A 25,098-nucleotide genomic window follows, 5' to 3' on the forward strand; every position below is an offset into this window, starting at 1 on the left:
AATTTCACATGCACCCTAAAGGATCTATGTTCTCACTATTATTTGCAAACAACTATTGAATATAAAGAACCCAAGAAGTATGTTACTATTTTCAAAAATATCAAAGGATTATAGAAATTACATACCTTTTGTTTATTATAGTAAATAAACAATGATTCCTTCTTAATCTAGCTTTAGAAAGCAAACACTAGAAATCTTGTGCATCTAATGGTTCACACTCAAACCCTAGAAAGTTGGAGGCTAAAGAGGAGAGAAGAGAGGGAAGGAAATTTTTGTTTCTACCTCTTGTAGAAGGGATGAACGAAATTGTGAACCCTTAGGAGGGTTTATATAGGTGACTAGAAGAGCTAGGATAAGACAAGTTTCCTTGGATAAGCCCTATCCCTTTTGCTTTACCCTAGGCATCCAAGTTTCCTTAGAGCCCAAGAAAAGCTCTAGAAACCCTCTAGAAACCTCATAACCATCTAGCATTTCGTCCCCCCTCATAGGGAGGTTCTAGAATTGGTTAATGTTCAACTTTTGAACATTGTCACCTTTTGTCCTCCCATTCTTAATTAATCCCAAAATTAATTCTAATTAATTTATGATTAATTCTTAGTTAAATAATACTATTTCTAATTAATATGTTATTCTCATAATATATTAATGATGATATATGGTCCATTAGCATGGCCTTGACTGCTCTAGCGTGCCAGCCCTGCTTAGTGCGCTCCCGCTAGCCTCGCTGGGGACTCCCTTGCCAGCCTTGCTGGGGACACCCCCGACAGCCCGGCCTGGCGCTCCCTGGCCTGGCTCTCCCTTGCCAACCCTGCTGGGGACTCTCTTCTGCCAGCCCGACCTGGCGCTCCCTTACCATCCTTTCCTAATGCGTGCCCGCCAGTCTTGCCTGATGCGTGCTCGCCAGCCCCGCCCGGCGCCTCCGGGCGGCCTCGCCTAGCTCCTTGCTAGTTGGGCCAGAATTGGGCTAGCCCAAGGCCTGACCTAATTCCCCTTGACCTAATTGTCCCCTATATAATGAACAGTACCTCCTCCATAGAGGAGGATCTTCCCCTTGGCTCAGCCGCCGCTCTATACTCCGGCCGGGTGGCTCAGCCGCCACACGCCGCCGTCATCCACCATACACCAACACCAGCACCAATATGGTTCTATCTAGCTAAAGAGAACCATCTCAGATCTACCAAATGATCTAACTTGACCGTCGGAGTCCGCTCCCGGGCCACAGTCCCTGGGGCGGCTCTAACGGGCTTGTATGTTGTGACCTCGCTGATTTGTCTCCGACGTAGAAGCACTCCCTCAGAGCAGGTGGTCGGAGCCGATGTCGCATCATTTGGCGCCATCCCAGATTCGAGCAAGTAGCAAAATCCTCAGTCGGTTTCAAGCTCGTTCTTCCTCAGATCTGATGTATTTTCATCTCAGGTTTCCTCAGATCTGTTAATTTCCAGTATCATTTGTTCAGATCTATTTGTTTCTTGAAAAGATCTGATCAAATTTGCTTCACAATCTTTTAGATCTGTAGATCCATCACGTTTTCTAGTTCAGATCTATGGATCTATATGATTTCCTTCACTCAAATATTCCCAAAGTTTGCCAAAATCTTTTGAGATCCGTTTTTGTTCATATTCTGTGGATTTGTTGAGCAAGTTCAGTAGAAAAGAAATTTTTATATGTTTTTATTTCATTTTTAGCTCATATGTTGTTAGAAAATCGTTTTAGTTAAGATTTTCTATGAACAACTTCCCTACTTGCGTCAGCTGTTTGTAAGTACAGCTGAGATGCTTGTATATTTCAGAAAAACAAAAAATCGAATTCTTATCTTATTTTGTTCATATTTTGGTGTTTCGTTTAAGAGCTTAAAGAAGGAAAACGAAATTTTCAGATCTGTTCATTCTTATCCCTCATCTAATCAGATCTGTTCGGTTCTTTTGAAAATCTTTTCAGATCTGTTTTGCCATTGTTTAGATCTCAAGATCTACTTCACTTTCAGTTTAGATTTCTTGAGATATTTTCGTTTTTTAACTCAGATCTCTAGATCTGAATGTTTTTGTTCACATAATCACCTCTCAAGTTTAAAAATACCAATTCAACCTCGTTTTTACTTATATTTTCGGAGATAGAGGAGGTTTTTGCGATCTTTCCTCCATTTTTGTTCATATTTTGGTGTTTATGGAACCAACTTGAGAGTTGAAGAAGTTTTTGGTAAATATTTACTTTATTCCCAGTTTATGTTGTGGAGAAATCACCTTCAGTTTATGGTTTTCTTTACAAAACACTTTTAAGGCTGTCTATTTTCTTTAGATGCTTAGAAAAGGAAACGAAAATTTCTCAGATCTGTTTGCTGTTCATACTTTAATGGTTTGTTGAGCAAGCTGAAAAGAAAAGAAAGTTTATGAGGAAAAATCCTCATCAAATCCCGTTTTTTGTTTATATCTTAAGGCTTTGCAGCAAATTTTGACAAGAAAAGAAAATTTTGTTATTTATTTGGTGTTTTTTCCTTAGAAGTTTGAAAAAAGAAGAAGAAGAAGAAGAAGAAGAAGAAGAAGAGATAGCTTTTCATGGGTTTTTAGAAAATCCCATTTGGGGTATGATTTTCAAGTTATTTAGAAGCTTGAAAGAAGAAATAAGTTTCTATAAATTTTTTACCTTCTCAAATTTCAGAAAACTCATTTTTCATTGGAGTATTTTTATATATTCTCAGTTTAGATCCTAAGACCTGCTGAGATTTTTGAGCATGTTTGAAAGGAATTTTTCAAATCTATTTTTGTTCATATTTTGATGGTTTTATTCAACTTTGAGAAAAAAGGAAGTTTTTATGATTTTACCAACTTTCAGTTTACATATTGTTAAAAGTTCATTGTAATGCATCTAAATGTACAACCTCCTTTTAAGTTATGTTGTAGTTCGTTTACATTTCACAAGGTAAAAGTTACCTTTGCCCTATAGTTTACCATCGGTAAATGGTTTTCCAAAAAAAAAAGAGATGCATACAAAAAAAGGGGGAAAGTATAGGTGTATACTGCGTACACGAGAAACCAAAAGACAAAAGCTTGGAAATAAAACCATAAATGACAATCGATTCAGAAAAAGCAATGAGTAAGGACCCAAATGCATTTCCGGGTGGGGCCACCAGGTTCAATTCTCGATACACACAAAGTCAAACTACAGCTGACCTGACATTTGTTGCTACTCTCCACACATAAAAATGTGTGCGGGCCCCGCTTTGCTCTCTCTTTCCAAAGGAAGGTTGGTCTTTTCGTTGCACAATGAGTCACCGGACACATAAAAATGAGTCGCCAACAAAACAGCCCAACAGCTATTGCAGGCCCCCTGTACTCGATTAATCATCATCGGCCCAAGCAATGGCACAACCAATCGCCAGACCACCTGCAATTCAACCACTCTCAACCCCGGTAACCTAACAGATATATGCTGTCATTCGCCTCCTTGGCACCCACCTTCAGCACAGGTGGCATAAGAGAGTAGCACCACCCGACGAATTATAGCTTCGGTCGCATCCAGCTCCTCTACTAATCTGAACCTCCGGCAAACAGCAGCGCATTACCACTCAACTAGCAGCAAACTCTAGACTCCGGCTACAATGGATTAGCTCCAGCAACAATCACCGTCTCCGGGTAACCCTAGCAAGCTCCGATACCTCCCTGGCGAAGCACCTCCTGCCAACGCCAATGGAACCAAACCCACCTTCCTTTTCTCTATTCGCCGGCAACTGCTAAAGCAAACCAACCACCGATCATCACCGATCACCAACTGCTAAAGCAAATTAGCAACCTTCACCAGTCATCCCAAGTTAGCCGACAGCCTCCGTTACCTTCTCCAACTGGAGCTGCAACCGCGACCACCACTGCTCTGACTTCGTCCCTAGTTGTCGATCATTTCAATTAGAAAACCATTAGGCTTGCGTCGCCGGTAAAGCTTGCTGCTCCGACCTCCTTCTACGTACAAGCGAAGAGTCTGGCGAAGAATGAACAAAGCCATCGCCGCCTGACCGCTCCTTGCCGCCGAGCACTTCCAATCGTCGACCCAGCAGCTCCCGATGTCCGGCGACGAACCACCAGGATTATTCGACATTCGCATATTGATGAAACTCTGCGATTGCTGATTTTTCTTATTCGACGTCGAGCACCAATTGACGGGTCTCGAGTTTTTCCCCAAATCTGAACAAGAAAGAACATTGGGTCAAAGATGTACCCTCCATATTACCTGGATGCAGCCCACACAAAAAGAAAAACTCGGGCCTATTGCTTTAAAATGGGTTGCATGACTTAAATTGGGCTCCCTATTATATTGGCTCTCATATTGGATTGGCTCAACAAATTAATGGGCTAATTCTGTAAGACAAGGATCGACAGTATAAATTTCGCATGTTGCAAAATTCATTTTGCATAATATGCATTGCCACTTGAACTCGTGCGACAGTTTCAAAAAAAAGGAGGGAGAAGAGTAGTACGCTACCACTACTCGTGATGCGTTCTGAAATAACCCTCAACAATTGTGTTGCTCGGCTATCAGCAGCTATGTTGACCAACTTCAGGAAGTCTCGTTGCTCAACCCTCACCAGCCATGCGACCCAGCTCAGCAGCTGCAAAACCTAGTCATCAGCAGTTACGTTGTCTGACTCCCTACAGTCATGCTGCCCAATTTTTGTTAGTACTTGGCTCGCCTAGCTTTCTTAGTAGCTGTGTCGCCCAATTTCCTGCAACTATGCATCCATCATTTCCATTCCCCGCCTCCTCTAAGAAAAGGAGGAGGGAGTAGGGTTGGTACGACACTATGTAGAAGTGATTTTTATTCCCAAGGGGAAGAGTTAAAGTACATGAAGAACTGACGCTATACATGATGGTGCATCCCCGAGGTAACATTGGTATTTCGGATTGAAAGAGTACCCTCGTGGTCCGACTCTCGGTAGTCTTGTTGCCCAACTCTCAATAGTCGTGTTACTCACCTATCGCTAGTAGCTCGCTGCCCGGGCCTCAACGGCCCTGCTGACCAGTTCATGACAGCAGTTTCGCTGCGCACCTCTTAACAGTAGCTACACTATCAAGTTCTAATTAGCACCGCCACATAGCTCTCCGCAAACAGCCAAGACACCGATGCATCAATTATTAGTACGACTAGCGATGCAGAAAAGCATCAGGTACCATTCCGCTTTAACCCACATTGATCACAAGAGCTAGACACATAGATTGTGGGGTGCTACGCCCAATCGTGCGAGGTTCAGTACCCTCGCCTCGAGTCGCTTGGCTTCTCAGCCCGACTCCATTATAGCGGCAAGCTCCGCATGCGAGGTTTAGTACCCTCGCCTCGAATCGCCTGGATTCTCAGCCCGACTCCATTATAGCGGTAAGCTCCGCATGCGAGGTTCAGTACCCTCGCCTCGAGTTGCCTGTCTTCTCAGACAGAATCCATTATAGCGGCAAGCTCCGCATGCGAGGTTCGGTACCCTCGCCTCGAGTCGCCTGGCTTCTCAGCCCGACTCCATTATAGCGGTAAGCTCCGCATGCGAGGTTCAGTACCCTCGCCTCGAGTCGCCTGACTTCTCAGCCCGACTCCATTATAGCGGCAAGCTCCGCATGCGAGGTTCAGTACCCTTCGCCTCGAGTCGCCTGGCTTCTCAGTCCGACTCCATTATAGCGGCAAGCTCCGCATGCGAGGTTCAGTACCCTCGCCTCGAGTCGCCTGGCTTCTCATCCCGACTTCATTATAGCGGCAAGCTCCGCATGCGAGGTTCAGTACCCTCGCCTCGAGTCGCCTGGCTCCCCGTCCCGGCTCCACTACGGCAGCATACTCCGCCGACGAGGATCAAAGGCTTTCTACCTTTGGCTATATGATTCCACGCGATGCTCTCCCGTGTGATTTATCTACGATCGTTGGCAGCCAAGCCCGATCCATCCCACGCGATTCTCTCCCGCGTAAATTATCTACAATCGCTATTAGCCAAGCCCGATCCATTCCACGCGATGCTCTCTCGCATGATGTATCTACGATCGTTGGCTGCTAAGACCGATCTATTCCATGCGATGCTCTCCCGCGTGACATCTCCTCGATCGCTGGCTGCTAAGCTCAAACTATTCTTCTAAGTCGCACAACATAAGTCGTGTGTTGTCGCGCATCGTAAGGCATGCATCATAAATTCAGGTCATTCTTAGCACCATATTTGGTGTCTCTTCTCTTATAATCAACATGGTTTTCCTATGCTCATACAATCAATAAGGCGTTTCCTACATCTGGTTGTCTATCATCATAGAAGACAACCTTGCTATGTATTCTTATAACAACCTCGCCTATGCACTATAGTCTGATACGACTACCTCCACAATACAAAAAATGACCCAATTTTGCAAACCAAAATTAACAATTTGATACTCGCGCACCGCAAGCTCCGCTCAACAGAATGCGTTGCGACTCGAACTCTAGCGACATTTTCAAGGAAAAAAAAGGAGGGAGAAGAGTAGTACGCTACTACTACTACTCGTGAAACATTTCGATAGAGCCCCGGAAGAAAATCAATTGGTTTATGATTTAAAAAAATACTAAATATTTGATCAAGTTGTCTTTTCAGATAATCGTTCCAGCATCGCGACACTCAAGGTGCGCCAACAGCAAACTTGTGGAGCAAAGCCCGGTCTGTAAAGCATTTACAGGGGACTTGCGAAGTGTGAACCGCTGACCAGTCACTCAAAGTTCCCATTCAGCGGGGATAGAAATATAACTCCCCACCTGGTGTTGGCTGCGGGTCTCGTCCCCCTCACCAGGGTGCGCGCGCGATGCTCAGAGCGTCTATTTCTATTAACAACTTTCAACTGTGACTGGAACGCGGGAATCATGGACCAAGTACGTTGTATCTATTTACAGACTTCGGAGCTCGACAACGGTCTTAGGGATTGTATCGAGGTTACGCTTCTTAGCCACCCCGAACTGACATTTTATCGACATTAGTGTCGCGTAACACTCTTTAGCAGCCTCGGTCCGCATGATCGCAACAACAGTTACGTTACATCGCACCGAACAGCTTGCACTCCTCTCAATAAAGGAGTATCAAGTCAGCTCAAGCTGCATAAGCAATGTTTGGCTCATATCACAACCCCACGGCTCTCGTGGGCGAGGTTCGGTCATTCTCTATATTATTTAATGCATTGGTGCTTTATCTAGTCCGATCCGATTGTCAGCACCCCAATCGCATCAGACTAGGGGGACTTGACGACGCACAGTTTATATGACTAAGTCCAGTCCGATGTCATTGACCGTGTACTAATAATATCAGACTGGGGGGACTTGATTATATATGGTCCATTAGCATGGCCTTGACTGCTCTAGCGTGCCAGCCCTGCCTGGTGCGCTCCCGCTAGCCTCGCTAGGGACTCCCTTGCCAGCCTTGCTGGGGACTCCCCCGCCGGCCCAGCCTGACGCTCCCTGGCCTGGCTCTCCCTTGCCAGCCTTGCTGGGGACTCCCTTGCCAGCCCCGCTGGGGACTCTCATGTCGGCCCGACCTGGCGCTCCCTTACCATCCTTTCCTGGTGCGCGCCCGCCAGCCTTGCCTGGTGCGCGCTCGCCAGCCCCGCCCGACGCCTCCGGGCGGCCTCGCCTAGTTCCTTGCTAGCTGGGCCTGAATTGGGCTGGCCCAAGGCCTGACATAATTGTCCCCTATATAATGAACAGTACCTCCTCCATGGAGGAGGATCTTCCCATTGGCTCAGCCGCCGCCCTATACTCCGGACGGGTGGCTCAGCCGCCACACGCCGCCGTCAGCCACCATACACCAACACCAGCACCAAGATGGTTCTCTCTAGCTAAAGAGAACCATCTCAGATCTACCTGATGATCTAACTTGACCGTCGGAGTCCGCTCCCGGGGCACAGTCCCTGGGGCGGCTCTAACGGGCTTGTCTGTTGTGACCTCGCAGATTTGTCTCCGGCGTAGAAGCACTCCCTCAGAGCAGGTGGTCGGAGCCGATGTCGCATCAATTAATATATCATTTATTTTGATTTCTAATTAATTTATTAATCATATAATAAATTAATAAACCAGTCTCTCTCTCCAAAAAGCATTTCAGTCAATTACTAGGTTTGAGGGCAACCCAAAAGGACTTTGCTAATAATTCAATATTATACTAATTTAGTTATTGGCTTAGACACCTAATCCAACAAAAATAAGATTAAATATATTTGGTTTGGAATATAATTAAAAAAGAAAGGATTAAATCCATTAAACCACTGAATGATCATACAACTCTCACATTCAACTCTCCTCCATGTCATCACCCACACTCCATTCAACTTTTATTCAATCCTAAGGCTGAAGGGAGTGGTAACACCCTTAGGATATCGCCACATCATTTCCCGTGTCGCCACATCATTTTTTTGCTGCCAACTCACTAGCATGTTTTTCTTACAATTTCGTAGGGAGTGGTGGTGTGTTAAATTAATATGGTTTATTTTGAAGAAAAAAACAATAGCTATAAACCAATCAGAATTCACCAATATATTTTATCTCTCCTCTCTCCTCTCGTTACCTACTTGGCGACCAATTCTTAACACATCCCTTAGCGAATCATAAGGAGTGGTGTTTGATATTTAACGAATTGCTCTGCGAGAGAGGTGACGAGTCCACTCCCTCAAGCCTAATCACCCTCTATTCAATACTTAGGCTACAGTGAATGGTAGCATATTAAGCACATTGACACATCACATTTTTACCTTCCACCTAAGCTTTCATGTATACTTGATTTTAAAATGATAAAAGAAAAAAAAAGTCAAATGAACAAATAACTAATCAAAAGCCTGATTCCAAAACAAAAAACAAAAAAATAACCAATCACAAGCAAGCCAAGTCTCTCTCTGATCTCGTTAAGATGGTAGCGAGTGTTGCTTAACACCTCCCTTGGCACATGCTAGCGTTGGGGGTTGCCTTGTGCTAGCGTGGCTAACGAGGGTCTAAGCGACCCCCACTTCCACCAACCTTATTAAACCCCCATTATGGATATTCTAAAGTACAAAGTCGTGGACTTTCCCCTTTTACATTTTAAGTCTCTACAAACACAAACAATTTCAATTAGTTATGTTCTATTTTTTTAAAAAATAAATTAAATTGCAATTTAATTATTATGTGTAACAATGTCAATTCATGTTTACTTAATAAAAATTGGGTAAATACCAAAAAAATCTCAAGTTTTACACACAAAGTTGACAAAAGCCCTAACTTTTATTTTTAGTTGGTAAAACCCATAGGCTTTCTGATAACCTTTCGTTTTTTTAAATAAAATTTTTTCTGAAAACTTATGGTTTTTACCAAAACAAAAAGTTAGGTTTTTTGTCAAAAAGTCGTGTAAAACTTTGACTTTTTTGGTATTTTATACAAAAAGATCACACGTTTTGTTCGCAAAGGTCTTAAATTTTTTGTTTTGGTAAAAATCATAAGTTTTCATATAAGTTTTCATTTTCTTTTAACAAAAACTGAGGTTAAAAATAAAATGATTTTAAAAAACTTATGGCTTTTACCAACAAAAAAATAAAAGTTCTTACTTTTGCTAAGTGTGTGTAAAACTTAATACTTTTTGCATCTTCCCATAAAAATAGATCGGCTCAAATGCTTTTTCTCAAGAAAAAAATCCGAAACAAATATATTGGCTAACAACTCTTTAAGGATGACTTTTATGTGGGTCGAAATGGGTTCAAAATACATAGTTTTTTCCTTAAACACTCATTGTCCATATATTAATCTAACTTCTTGTAATACATAACTTGTTAATCATGACTAACAAACTATGTAAGAAGAATAATAATATAGGGTTTTGAATAATATAAATCAAGTTGTATGCTAAAAGATAAACATAAAGACTTTCTAGGGATGTCAAAAAGTCCCGTAGAATTCCAAACTCGTGGTTCTTAAAACCTAGAATCCATTGGGGGGTTTGACAAAACAATAATAGTCATTATCTTTTATCTTTAGTTTGAATACAATGGTTGTTATTGTGGGGGTGTGAAGTCTTGATCAAAGATATTTTTGGAAAACAAAGATGTTATTGATGAGCAAAAATGCTCTCAATGAGCAAATATGTTATATGCTCACTTGTTGAGAGAATGGTCCCCCAGTTGGCGAAATGATGTTAATTAAAGTCCTTGAAGTGATTAGATAGTTAGAGAAAAGCTAAGGCATTTGGAGAATTTCTAAACAGTTTGGATTTAGTTTGAATAAGACTATGGAAACATCGATGGATGCGTAGTGACGACGTCAAAAAGAAGGACAATGACCGTAACAAATAAAAGTTTAAGGGAAGATTAGTTGAAAAAATTGGACTTTATTAGAAAAAAATCATATAACTATATAGATCGTTTCTAAGTTTCAAGGGCAATTTAATAATTTTAAGCTTGTGTCCTATCGTGTCCTAGTCTTATCATACAGCTGCACAAATAATTTGTTTGGTTCCGTCAGTTACAGTTTCGTCTAGTCCCATTCTGTTTCGTCCAACCATACCCCATATACCAAACACCGTCTAATTCACTCCCATGTTTTTCTACTCATTATTTTAGTAATTTCATTCTCTCCTATTTTGTTCCTATAATCAAATTTTATATAATACCTTCTTCTCATTTTCCATTTTATTAATACAAATTCTCGTGCCTTGTTGTTCATCTGTCTCCACTTTACCACATTCTTATTGGATTTGGGTATTCTTGTTGCATGAGATGACTATTAATTGATTTATTTTTATTTAAACCAACGATTTTAGCTTAATATGATATATGTTTCTTTCTATGCTTTACATGTAATATTAATTTATACAAAACATTTTTGAATGCAATTATGCACTTTTGTTAATTATATAATATGATTAAGTGATTAACAGATAATTGTTGTAGGAGTACATAAGTTTGATACGGAAATTTAACCTCCCAATATAGAAAATTTTAGCTTCAATGTCAATGAATATTTACGTCAGAATTACCATTTTCATCTAAATCGATTTTGATGTGTCCCTACATTTTTGATGCTTTCCTCTTTCTACAAGATTTTCCTATTAAATAATACCAGAGCTCATTGTCATCTTCGTAAAGATCTTTAACTTCTACTTTATTTTAAGAATAAATGGGCTGACAATGAAATATAATTGGCGTCGACATGTTTATTGTAAAATTGCTCAATTAAAATTGCATTTTATGGATAACGAACTAAATAGATAATACTATTAAACACACACTCAAAGATTTATGATTTTCTAAACTTTATCCTAAATATTCTTTGGATAAATACTTAGACAAAAATTTGTATACTTGTGATAGTCATTATTATTACTCTTTTTGCCTAGGGTTCATTCAAATTCATTTCTGCATATGTAAAAAAAAGGTTATTTTCATAAAATACCTTATATTTTGATTATTTTTTCTTTTTAGACCTAAAACTTTTTTCTTTTTCGAAAAAGACTCAACTTTTACATGTTATTTGTTATTTTAGACCCTAACAGGTCACCAAAAGGGAAGTTAAGTATTATTATTTCATAAAAGACCCTATATTTTGTATTTTTTTTCCAGTTTAGACCTAAAATGTTTTTTATTTAGACTAGCTGTATAAAAAACATGATTATATCATTTTAGTTTAAACATAGACATCGATTTAAACAATGTAATTATTATGCCTACATTTATTTATGATTGGACAATTCTTTGTCCATGTATATTTAAAAATAAAATAGTTGTAAAAGCTATTTTTCACTACACCAATTTCATGTAGCTTAATTTCGTCAGGGCATAAAAAACATAATTATATTCCTTTAGTTTAAATAATAGACAACGATTTAACTTTTGCATCTTTTGGCATCGTATTGATTTACGCATTAAACATTTTTTTAAACCATTACACATACAACGATTTAACTTTTGCATCGATTTATGCTCAAATGGTTTCATTCCCATAATATAGTTTTATGTATTTGTATGTGATGTTAACATTTTTTAAGAATGTCTTAAACTTGAATATGATATATCTAAGCAAAACTATTACGAATGTTTAAGATTAATATTTTTATGTATGTATTTGATATAATTATAACATATTATTCAATAATGGCATGGCCGGTCCTAGAGATGTATATATCCTCAAATGTCCAGGACGAGTCAGGGAAAAATGACCCATGTCGCTATTATAAGTTTTTTATTTTTAAATAAATGTATGTGTGTGTGTGTATATATATATATATATATATATATATATATATATATATATATATATATATATATATATATATATATATATATATATAATAAAATATAATAAAAAAATTAGATCATGTGCAGCTGCCCACTTTGTCCCCCTCAACGCCACCCATGAATAATGGGCTAATGCTACAAAATATTCTATGACTTTGGTTTAGGAGTATAATAATGAGTGCGTTTGTTAACTGTTCTAAAAAATTGATTAAAAAATTCGACCAAAAAAATAATATAGAAAAGTGAGAGAGAGAAATATGTCCAAACTCACGAAATAAGTATAATAGACAAACTAAAAAAAATTATTTTGTATACAGTTTGTTAAATTACGTGGTATGTTTTTTTCTACAAATAAAAAAAGTTGTTATTATGCTAAAAGATTCTTCCTAACCATGTATTATCCATGTTACCATAAAATATCAAATTAACATCAAACTTTTTATTAGCGGTAATAATAACATTTTTTATAAACAATATATCAGGTTTAATGATATATATATATATATATATATATATATATATATATATATATACATCCAAGATAAAGTTTAATTATATATTTTACACAAAAATAAAATTTTGCAATTCTTGTAGGTTATATTCGCTCAAAAGATAATATATTAGATAACATTATTTAGTTTATACATGTATACTTTCTTTTTCGGTGTAGTCAAGAAGTACTTTATATATTTGGTCTTGAAGATTATTACCAATTTTAAAGTTGAATTTATTTTGAAAAAAACATTTTAGGTCTGAAATGGAAAAAACTATAAAATATAGGGTCTTTTATGAAAATAAAAAATACTTAATTTACCTGTTGGTGACCTGCTAGGGTCTGAAATAACAAATAACAGGTAAAAGTTGGGTCGTTTTTGAAAAAAATAAAAAAGTTCTAGGTCTAAAAAGAAAAAAAATCAAAATATAAGGTCGTTTATGGAAATAACCCTTTAAAAAATTTCTTCTACATGGACTTTCATGTCCCTACATCTTCAATACTTTCCTCTTGCTACAAGTTTTCCCTCTTGGAGTATAACAGAACTCTTTGTCATCTATAAAAAGGTCTTTAACTTCTATAATTCTATTGTATTTTAAAGATGTATATAGGACCCTACGGTGCTCATTTTATAACCAAATTCTTATATGTACCCGCATATCTTCTTTACAATGTTTAAAAATACAAAAGACTACTATACGGCTATACCAACTACAGGCTCTGTTGCCTACAAGTTCATTGGATGTTTCTCTTTTGGAAGCTTCCCATTTATTCTTTTCAACTAAAATTATAATTTAATAAGAAATGTTATAGTAATGATTTATGGTCTAAAATATTTTTTGACATCCATTTTATATGGAAAGAAAAGGTTAGTGAACACCTACCATAATGAAATGACTCGTTCAGTTATATATTTTGTGCAGTCTCTATCGCAAAATGGATCAACCTCACGAATCTTTTGTATCGTTCGCGGCACTGAAAGGCACTTTTTTGGAACTGTAAAATTTTATTAATTAACTAGCAAAGCACTTGAAAACAAACAATCCATAACATAAAAAGAGCTAAATCAAGATTATGCAACCAACCAACCTAGTTGAAATTACATTTTTTTTGTTCCCATTAGGCCATTACTAAATCCAAAAGTTTCTCAACCATCTTGTCAAAGAGCTCCACCTTTCTAGTCTTTCACAGTTCCACAAAATATTGTGTCGATAGTTCCAAAAAGAACCCATATACATGTAATAATGATTTCATCAAAACTTTTCAATATTTGAGCTACATTTAGCTTAATTTATCTGGCTAAAAAAATCAAATACGCAAAAGTATTAAATGAAAGCATATAATTAGATTATGAAGTGCTTATGGTATTATATTTGGAAATAACATACTGAAATGTTTTTGGTAGCGTCTTCATTAATATGTTATACGGTATGGGAATGAAGTAAAAACCTTGTGGCTTATGTGGAAATGCCAACTCATGGTGAACATCACTCCAAGCAAGAGTAAGAACTTTGTCGTAGTGATATGAAGTGACTTGAGCTACAAAGCTCTCTCTCTCTCTCTCGTTTATATAAAAGTGATGATATGGATTGGTAGTTCTTTCTTAACGTGAATAAGGATGTATTAAAGTTGGTGTGACCTGAGGTATATACGTTATAGCCTAACTAACCATAGTGCGCCACTTATTCATATATTCGAAACTAACTCTATATATGAATTGTTTTTTTATGTATATCTCCCTTAAACATTATATACTATCGAAAAAAAATATAAAGTTATCCCCAATCTTATATTAAAAATGTCACTTTTATACTATAAGTTATATTATAATGCTCAAACCCTATATTATACCTAACACTATATAGTATTGAATTTTAGTGTGATATTAAATATAATGTTGAATAAAAAAAATATAGCTAAAATATTTTTTTAATGTTAAATATAATGTAATAGGTTTGAGGACTTTAATTTTTATATATATCTTTTACACTGTAATTACTATAAAAAAAAAATATTAAGGATGAGAGCTAGTGTAAGTAATTGACATTGCTCTACACAAGATATATTTTCAACCAATTAGCTAACCTACCCACATGGCTACATGTATGCATTGTGCAACGAATATCTGTACAATTGCTAAATTATTGCACAAATGCACTAAAAGGTACAACCTCCCAATGACTATTGTCACAGAGAATTCTAATATGTTGTACTTTATTCACAAATACACAAGATACATATATAAGGCTACATACAGTAGGAAACCCACGAAAGAAAGAGCTATACAAGGAATGGATATGACTAATAACTATACACAATATTTTCTATTGTTATATAATCTTCTCAATAATATTCAGAGTTAGTTTTGCCTCCTCCAAAATTAGCTCTCGTCAACACTCCCCCTCAAGATGGAGAATGTATGTTTGTCATTCCCAGCTTGTCCAGAGAGTTGTGGAAGGTGTTCTTACATACCGCTTTAGTTAGCATATCAGCTAACTGATCTTCAGAATTCACAAATGGCAGCTTAATTGTTTTCTTCTCTAAGTGGTCCTTTATAAAATGACGATCAATCTCTACGTGCTTCGTTCTGTCATGTTGTACAGGATTATTTGCAATCTTAACAGCAGCTTGATTATCACAATACAAACTCATTGGCTCGTTTACTTTAATTCCAAGATCCCTTAGAATCCTTTTGATCCATAGTAGTTCGCATATCCCGTGCGCTTGACCTGGCCACTACCTTTTGCTTCTTACTCCTCCATGTAACCAAGTTACCCCATACATATGTAGGGCTGTTCACTGTTTGGATAAAACCGAATTGTCCAATTGGACAATTTGGATTGGACTATTTGGTTCGGATATTTGGATTTTTTGGATTGGTTTTCAACAAAACAGAATTATTATTTTGGATTTCGGATTGGTTTGGTTTATAAAATAAGAACCAAATAATCCAAAAAAACCGAATAAACATTTATTTATAATATATATCTATAGTTATTTATTAATTTTGTAATTTATTTTTTCCAATAGGTTCAAAACGTCTCACATGATAAACAAAACATTAATATGCATTTTCTCTCAAAAGTTTTCTATCTATAAAATATTTAACTATAATATATCTTCTTAGTAATTGTTTATAAATTTCAAATCACAACAAAATAATTTGTTTTCACTTCTTGTGTAAAGTTGGGTAATATTATAATTATATGTCGTTCTAAAATGTTTCGGTTTTTTAAAACCGAATTATAAAAACCGATCCAACTGAATTGCAATTGGATTGGATCGGATCGGATTTGAATTTAGTTTGGACTATTTGGATCCATGTTTTGAAAACCGAAATCAATTTGGATTCACTTGATTGGATCGGATCAAACCGATCCATCCAAACGAACACTCCTATACATATGTGAAGTAACCTGAGGTAGACTTCCCGTCTGACTTATCTCCGGCCCAATCTCCGTCTGTATACCCGTGAACACCTTGACTGTCACTCTTTCCAAAAAATAATCCCTTTCCAGGACACGATTTAAGATAACGAAGAATTCTGTATACCGCCTTCATGTGATCTTCATTAGGTGCATGCATGAATCTGCTTACGACACTCACTGCATATGCTATGTCTGGACGTGTGTGAGCTAAGTAGATTAATTTCTCAACTAGTTTTTGGTATCTTTCTTTATTTGCGGGTACTTGAGCCGTTTGTAAAGTTAAACCATGGTTTATTTCAATCGGCGTTTCTACTGGCTGACAGTCAACCATGCCGGTTTTTGCTAGAAGATCTAGTACATACTTTCGTTGACACATAGTAATACCACGTTGCGATCTTGCAACTTCAATACCCAAAAAATATCTCAACTGACCAAGATCCTTCAGCTCGAACTCAGTAGCCAAAACCGTCTGTAGCCTTTTTATTTCATCAGGATCGTTGCCAGTTACTACCATATCATCTACGTAAACTATTAGAGCCGTCATTTTTTTACCTGTATCTTCACAAAAAGCGTGTGGTCAGCATCGCTCTGTTTATACCCCACGGTCTTCATGAAGTTGGAAAAACGCCCAAACCAGGCCCGGGGAGATTGTTTCAGACCGTACAGTGCTTTCTTTAACTTGCTTACTTTATCTCCACAATTTATTCCAGGTGGTGGATCCATATATACTTCCTCCTCTAGTGTGCCATTTAGGAATGCGTTTTTACATCAAACTGATGTAACAGCCAGTTCTTATTAGCAGCAATCGATATGAGAATTCGAATAGTATTAATTTTTGCCACTGGAGCAAACGTATCACCATAGTCTATCCCATATTTATGCGTATAACCTTTCGCGACGAGTCTTGCTTTATACCTTTCAATCTTTCCTTCAGCATTCAATTTAACTGTGAAGATCCACCGGCACCCTACCATCTTTTTTCCTTGGGGCCTCGAGACTACATCCCACGTACCACTCCGTTGCAAGGCATCCATCTCATCGTTTACGGCCTTTCTCCATCTCGAGTCCTTTAAAGCATCATGTATATTCTTTGGAATAATTACCGTTGACAGCTCTTCTATCATGGTTCTTTGTGGTTTTTCCAACTTATGGGAGGAGACGTAATTATTAATAGGGTACTTGGACCCTGACTTAAGTTCTGGTTGGTACTGTTTCTTGGGGACCCCCCGATTTTTACGGGATACCTAGTTTCGATAGTTTCTTCCTGTGTAACATCCTGGTCAAGAGTAACAGATATAGGAGTAGGTGATATACCTTGCGATGGATTCGGATCTGGCTCCACAGTTGTTGGGATCGGGTCTGATGTACTATCTTGAGGTGAGTTCACATCTTCGTCAGTTTCTTGATTCATGTCCCTGTTATGTTTATCACCTTCTTCATCCATGTTCCCGTTATTGTTATCACCTTCCGTTCTATCTATTAAGCTTTCAGTTTCGTTTTCTGTTACCACTTCACGGATGCTTTCATCATTAGACAGCATCATCTCCCCCTGAGGGAAGCAGCCGGGTTAAAAAAAAGATATATTTTCATGGAACTTAACATCCCGAGTGACATACATCTTCTTCTCCTTTGGATCATAACACCGATAGCCCTTCTTGAATTCTGCATATCCAAGAAAGACGCACCGGAATGCTCGCGGTTCAAGTTTTCCGGTATTTTGATGCACATAAGCCGTACACCCAAAGACACGTGGCTCGAGATTCAGAACCATTGGAACATTCATTATTTCAGCAACTGTTGTAGGGGAGTTTTAAAATTAATAACTCTTGGTGGAGTTCGATTCATGATGTACGCAGCAGCCCGAACCGCCTCACCCCAGTATTGCCTTGGGACTTGCATGTCGAATAAAGAAGCCCTAACAATCTCCAAAATTTGTTTATTTCTTCGTTCCGCTAATCCGTTTTGTTGTGGTGTATTTGCACATGAAGTTTAATGCCTAATTAGCTTTTCCTTGCAAAATCTCTCCATGTCTTTACTTATGTACTCGCCTCCGTTATCGGATTGGAGTACCATAATGTTACTTTGATATTGTGATTTTACCACCCCATACGGTTCCTGAAATGCGTTACATACTTCTCCTTTGTGTTTTAAGAGAGCAATCCAAATCATACGGGTACATTCGTCAATAAAGGTAACAAAGTAACGATAACCATTAGGTGTGGGAATTTTTGCGGGGCCCCAAACATCGCTATGTACAACCATGAATGGAACAGCGACTTTTTTCTCACTCGGCAAATATGAAACCCGATGACTTTTGGCCATTTCACACACACCACAACTAAATTCAAATTGTTTTTCATTCAAAAAAATATCCGGTTTCAGTTTTTTTAAATAAGTAAACGATAAATGCCCTAATCTACGATGCCATAGCCAAGGCAGTGATCTGGTTTCTTGTTTTGCTTCTGTATTGTGTGCTGCGACATGTTTTTCTTCCTCAAGATAGTACGAATTTCCCTTCCTAATACCATAGCCAATTATCCGATCAGTCGCTATATCCTGAAATATACAATTGGTTGGCCAGAAAGTTACATAACAGATTAATCTGTCTATAATTTGGCTAATAGAAAGAAGATTTGATGATAAGGAGGGGACAAAAAGAACAGTATCAAGGTTCATTGTTTTTGAACCTTGAGTAGATCCTTCATATGTGTGACATCCCCAATTTCACGGCCAGAAAAGACCGATTTGTTTATGCTTTGTTTTTAAAATCAGAGTAATCGTTTAAAGAAAACTGTTGCGGAATTTGTCCCCAAAACAAAATATGACAAGAATTTATCAAAGCATTTCTTAAAGAAAAGTATTTTCATTATATAACAAAATCTCGGGATGTCATGTTACGATACAGACACATAAGCATAAATAGAACTTACATTTATTTACACTAATGATTTACATCTCCTTTAATCTCTCAGTGAAATATGTCTTCGTATTGATACCTGTGATACAAAGAAAACTGAGTGGGTCAGGCTTGGGAGCCTGGTGAGCATATAGGGTTTTCAACCCACAATAATACATTTATTATTCAATCATCAAACAATCAACCCAAATACTCATCCCCATTATCTCCTTTATTTCTTAAGGTTTTACCCTAAGAACCAATTATCCTTCATTCATTCATTCCTAAGGATTTACCTAAGGAATTGGCACGAAGTTCATTGCTGCCAAAATTTATCTATCAAATACTAAATCCATAGCTATCAGGCGCTAACTCCATAGTCACCAAGGTTTACTCAACAGGCACGAAGTCACATCGTCACCAAGTTTTATCAAATAGGCATGAAGTCGCATCGTCACCAAAGCTTACTCAATAGGCACGAAGTCGCATCGTCATCAAGGCTTACTCATTAGGCACGAAGTCACATCGTCTCCAAGGCTTACTCAATAGGCACAAAGTCGCATCGTCACCAAGGTTTATCAAATAGGCACGAAGTCACATCGTCACCAAGGCTTACTCAATACCATCGTTCATCACACACCAACTATTCCATCTACCCATGTTCTACCCAACATTCTCGTAGATATAAATACTTACACAGTTTAAATCATTAAACACCCGTATAAAAACATCAATTCCAAGCCCATCTCAAATAGACAAATAATATATAACACATAGCACGTATTTCATAGCTAATACTTTATATTTATGTGTTAGAAGAAAGTAACTATACACTCACTTGATCAGAGGATGATCGGACAGCGTTACGGCTTGTAGAAGTAGTATTCTTCAGTGAAACCGGGAGATCTTCATAAAAACCGGGCTTCTGGCGGGCAGAGCTTTGGCTCGGAAATTTCACTTCTCGGGATCTTCGGGGCTTTGGGACTTGCTTCGGGGCTCGAGAATGATACTGGGGCTTCGGGGTATCTCTTGCACGAAAATCGATGCAAAATGGGAGAGAGAAGAGAAAATGAGCAAAGGAATCGGCTGCCCTCGCATTCTATTTATAGGGTGCTGAAACTCGATTTAAGCTGGGTGTAATTTCGGAGTACGTTGGGCGTACTCGGTACGCTGGGCGTACTAAGCTCTACGTTGGGCGTACGCTTCGGATCAGGCCGGAATCATCATCGCTTACGAACTCATGCCCTCGAGTATTGGGTCAGGTCGACGTGGCCCATTTCAGTTCATGCATATGGGTACGCTGGGCGTACTCCATTACGCTTAGCGTACACCGACATACCAAACTTCAAAATTGCGTAACTTTCGCATACGAGCTCCGTTTTCGACGTTATTTATATCCACGTGTAGGTGAGACTAAGCTCTACAACTTTCATTTAGACTCCGTCGGATAATCTTGACTTTATTTTTATTATTATATTTTTAACAGGCCGGGACAGGAAATGTCCGTTAAAAATTCATAACTTCTTCATCCGACGTCCGTTTTCGTCTGTCTTTTTACCGTTGAACTACTATCAACGAGATCTTCGATTCTTGTTTAGAGTGTTTCGGCTAGAAATAACTCGATCTCGATTTCGAGTTTCGGGCGGCATACTGCTAAGTCGAAATTTAGAAAAATCATAACTTCCTCATACGAAGTCAGATTTGGACGTTCTTTTTATGCACGCTCTCGGTTTAACGAACTCTACGACTTTTGTTTATATCGCTAAGGCCAAATATCACTCTAACATAAATTCACTATTTACGTCGTCCTGTGTCGTGCCGGTTCTGTCGCGAAACTTCGACACGTCATAACTTCTTCGTTATAACTCGGATTTCGGCGTTCTTTATATGTACGAAATCCTTGTAACATATACTACAACTTAGTTAAGATTACTCTAGGGATGAGATTTAGAACCGGAAAACCGGACCGGAACCGGAATCGGACCGGAACCGGAACCGTTAGAACCGGAATATGTAAAACTGGTCCGGGTCCCGGGTTTAAAGAATGGCTCTATCCGGGTTCCGGGTAATCCAGGTTTCGGGTCCTTCGGGTCCGGGTAAACCGGGTTTAAGAACCGGAACCGTGTTAGGAACCGGAACCGGTTTTAGGGGCCGGAACCGGTTTCTATGGAAAGTTTAAAACATGCATATCTCATTCGTTTGAAGTCGGATTGGCATGAGGTTTTTTCCATAGTATAGTTTATAGTTTTTACATGATTTTAGACTATAATTTTGTCATTTTTGGGTTTATATTCATTGACTTATAGTCTCTCAAAGTCGGGATATCAAAGCTGGAAATTTTATATTTTTCAGCTTTTTTTTGTATTCTGTGATAGTTTTAAAACATGGATATCTCATTCGTTTAAAGTCGGATTGGAATGAGGTTTTTTCCAAAGTATAGTTTATAGTTTGTACATGATTTTAGACTATAATTTTGTCATTTTTGGGTTTATATTCATTGACTTATAGTCTTTCAAAGTTTGGATATCAAAGCTGTAAATTTTATGTTTTTCAGTTTTTTTTATATTTTGTGATAGTTTTAAAACATGCATATCTCATTCGTTTGAAGTCGGATTGACATGAGGTTTTTTCCAGAGTGTAGTTTATAGTTTGTACATGATTTTAGACTACAATTTTTTTAGTTTTGGGTGTTTATTCATTGACTTATAGTCTCTCAAAGTCAGGATATCAAAGCTGAAAAATTTATGTTTTTCAGCTTTCTTTGTATTTCGTGATAGATTTAAAACATGCATATTTAATTCGTTTGAAGTCGGAATAGCATGCGGTTTTTACCAAAGTGTAGTATAGAGTTTATGCATGATTTTAGACTATAATTTTGTCATTTTTGGTTTCATATTCATTGATTTATAGTCTCCCAAAGTTGGGATATCAAAGCTGCGAATTTTTTTTTTCTCAGCTTTATTTTTGTATTTTGTGAAATTTTAAAACATGCATTCGACCCACTTTACCCGGTTCCCCGGGTTTTTCGGATTTAGACCCACTTTACCCGGTTCCATTTGACCCACTTTGATATTTCCGGGTTTTCCGGTTCTAGACCCACTTTACCCGGTACCGTACCCGGAACCGAACCGGAACCGGTTCCTATATACCGGTCCGGTTTCCGGTCCTAAAAAATCTCGTTAACCGGTTCCCGGGTTTTCCGGGTCCACCGGTCCGGGTTTGGACCCACTCTCATCCCTAGATTACTCCTTCTAAATAATCTTCCATCAAAAAGTCATTTTTTGACACTTATCGTCTCTAAATTGACTAGCCCTGATCTACGGGCGTTACAATATGTAACATCCGCAACTCCTCCATTTGCAGTTTTGACCATGGACTGTTTTGGAAGAATTCGAGTTGTGAGTTTTTTCGGATCATTGGTCATGTGATCTGTCGCCCCTGTGTCAATAATCCAAGAATTATTCGTAGTTTTAGAGTTGTTTGACATACCATGATTGCCGTGTGATTCTGTGTGGGCTGCAAACGACGTGGTCTCGTCGTTTTTTGTTGTGGCTACATTGGCTTGACCTACCTTCCTCCGTGGTTTCTTTGATAAATCCCACCATTCTGGGTAGCCTATGATCTCATAGCATTTTTGTTTCGAGTGCCCTTCTTCTCCACAATGAGCACATACGAAATTTGAGTTTTTGTTGTTCGGGTTTTTTCCTTTCACAATTCGGCTCCGGGTTGCAAGGTTGACCATACTATCCGATTCGGGTTTGCTCTCATCCATGGCGGATCTCTGACTTTGATCCTTCCGTACGAATGCATAACATGCTTTAAGATCAAGTGGTGGGTCTTTCCTCAGTATCTCACTCCTTGCTTGATTGAATTCCACATCAAGGCCTGCTAGAAAAATATGCACATGAAGACGCCCTAGTAATTTGTTTAGGGATACTACCTGAGTTACGTCATCTTCTTTGACCATCAGTCGTGTATCAATCTCTTGGAAGATACCGATAAGTTCGTTGTAGTATGTGGCAAGGGGCTGGCCATTCTGCCGGGTGCTGAATGACTTTCGGTTTAGTTCGAATAGTTGGGTCTCATCAGTCCCATCATAAAAGGTCTTCGCAACTGCATCCCATATCTCCTTTGCAGTCTTCAATCGAATGAACTTTGGAATCAACGTGGGGCTCATTGAGTCGATGAGCCAGCTCTTGACTTTGTTATTGTCCATGAGCCAGTTCTCGATTTGTTTTTCACCAGTCTCTGGTTTCTTGGAGGATCCGGTAAGGAACCCTTGCTTGTTACGTGCCGATATTCGCATTTCCATCAACTGTGACCACAGCTGATAGTTCGAGTCATCCAAGATGATCCCTGTTGGGAACGGAGCATCTTGGACAACTATCCGGGTTTCAGGGGTAGGGATTTCTTTGCTGGACATGATGTTTTTAGTGTTTCGGATACGAGGGATAGAGAAATTTCTATGGGGTATGCTCTGATACCATGTCACAGAGAATTCTAATATGTTGTACTTTATTCACAAATACACAAGATACATATATAGGGCTACATACAATAGGAAACCCACGAAAGAAAGAGCTATACAAGGAATGGATATGACTAATAATTATACACAATATTTTCTATTGTTATATGATCTTCTCAATAATATCCAGAGTTAGTTTTGCCTCCTCCAAAATTAGCTCTCGTCAACACCTATAAGTAGAAGTTCACAAGGACGATCAATATTCTTAAGACAGAGAGGATTGGGCTCACAAAATACAGACTTGGGGATCGGTAAATTCAAAGCCATGTGTTTACATTGGACCATTTATTTTATTCTTTGGAGCTTTGCCACTCCATCCATGATCCATCTATTTATCATATTTTAATTCTTAAAAGTCTGTTTTTGATTTTTTACGAACATGATGAGCTCCATTTATCATCGTTTTGTGTTTATAAACACAACACATTTTGCATAAATGATGTAGATTAAGGCGACCTAAAATGTATACATCCGTTTGATTCTTTCATTAGTACATATGTTAAGTCAAACTTCAAATAAGTATGACATCCGAAAGAGAGATTAGTGATGCAGAACGAAAGTACAAACACAGAAAATGTTAAGAAATTACAAGGGATAATTTTATTAATTTCCATGGACCTCATAAAGTTTACAAGAACCTTATATATAGAGGATAGCTAAATTTTACAAGTACGACAAAAATTCTGAAAATTAAAATTGACATCAAATTTCTCTAATTAATCTACTAGTTAAACTTTGAAAAAAAATGGAAATTAAATATCTTGTCATAAAAACAACATACTAAGAGAAAATAAAGACATTAACCGAAATTGAGGTAAAATCAAAATTGAAGGCCTAAACAACCTTTTTGGTGACGACGATATGGCAAACCATCTTTGGCCCGAAAGAGCTTTCAGATGTTACAAAATGGACCTTGAGATGACGAATCAAAAAAATTTGTTACAAGAACTTTTTGTGTGCAAGTGTTCAAGCAATAATTAATATTCACATTATATATTACTACCAACTAAAAAATATAAAAGAAACTTATAGATATTGAGTCGCAATCCTAAACGTATGATAAAGGGGATAATATTCTTTTGTTCATGGTATGTCTTGAAAAAAAAGCACTTAGAGTGGTGACGATCTCTCATTTTTTACGGTGTCTATATTATTATTATTATTTTTCTTTATTTTTCTATTATATCCTTAAATCTAATCATCTTTATATATATATATATATATATATATATATATATATATATATATATATATATATATATATATATATATATATATAGGGGTTGAGATCGGTTGAGAACTCATAGTTTTTCGAAAACCCGATAACTAAAAGTGGAGTGTTAGATCAAAACTAGTTCATTAAGGGCATGATCGTAATCTTATCGATTTCATTTAATGTTTAATTTTTTGTGTTATTCTACATATTAATAGAAATGTCTAAAAAATTACATAATAAATCAAATTTTCGGATTTTTTTAAAAAAAGTATTTTTTTTCAGTTTTTTTTTAAGTGCAAATTTTTTTAATTTTTTAAAG

General features: G+C 37.8%; 2 protein-coding genes across 2 annotated transcripts; both read right to left on the reverse strand.

The window, feature by feature from the left end:
- Window positions 1–16,888: 16,888 nt before the first annotated feature.
- LOC145126372 (uncharacterized) lies at window positions 16,889–18,815 on the reverse strand. Its single transcript, XM_079061750.1, has 3 exons — window positions 18,273–18,815; window positions 17,377–17,688; window positions 16,889–17,284 (listed from the first exon to the last, which is right to left on the reverse strand). Exons 1-3 carry the CDS (start codon window positions 18,813–18,815, stop codon window positions 16,889–16,891), a joined length of 1,251 nt encoding a protein of 416 aa, XP_078917876.1.
- A 2,732-nt stretch (window positions 18,816–21,547) lies between these two features.
- Window positions 21,548–23,458, reverse strand: LOC145126373 (uncharacterized). Its single transcript, XM_079061751.1, has 2 exons — window positions 22,525–23,458; window positions 21,548–21,567 (listed from the first exon to the last, which is right to left on the reverse strand). Exons 1-2 carry the CDS (start codon window positions 23,456–23,458, stop codon window positions 21,548–21,550), a joined length of 954 nt encoding a protein of 317 aa, XP_078917877.1.
- Window positions 23,459–25,098: the final 1,640 nt, after the last annotated feature.

This window comes from Lactuca virosa, chromosome 7 (assembly GCF_052849685.1).
Source record: "Lactuca virosa cultivar CGN04683 chromosome 7, Lactuca_virosa_CGN04683_v6, whole genome shotgun sequence".
In the NCBI taxonomy this organism is placed as follows: domain Eukaryota; kingdom Viridiplantae; phylum Streptophyta; class Magnoliopsida; order Asterales; family Asteraceae; genus Lactuca; species Lactuca virosa.

Coding starts and splice junctions, on each gene's coding strand:
- LOC145126372 (XM_079061750.1), bottom strand. CDS start 18,815: ATGAACCTTGATACTGTTCTTTTTGTCCCCTCCTTATCATCAAATCTT. Junction 17,689..18,272: donor TCTTAAAACACAAAGGAGAA/GTATGTAACGCA, acceptor TGCTTCCCTCAG/GGGGAGATGATGCTGTCTAA. Junction 17,285..17,376: donor CTATCGAAACTAGGTATCCC/GTAAAAATCGGG, acceptor TCCTCCCATAAG/TTGGAAAAACCACAAAGAAC.
- LOC145126373 (XM_079061751.1), bottom strand. CDS start 23,458: ATGTCCAGCAAAGAAATCCCTACCCCTGAAACCCGGATAGTTGTCCAA. Junction 21,568..22,524: donor AGAATCACACGGCAATCATG/GTATGTCAAACA, acceptor TAAAATTTACAG/CTTTGATATCCAAACTTTGA.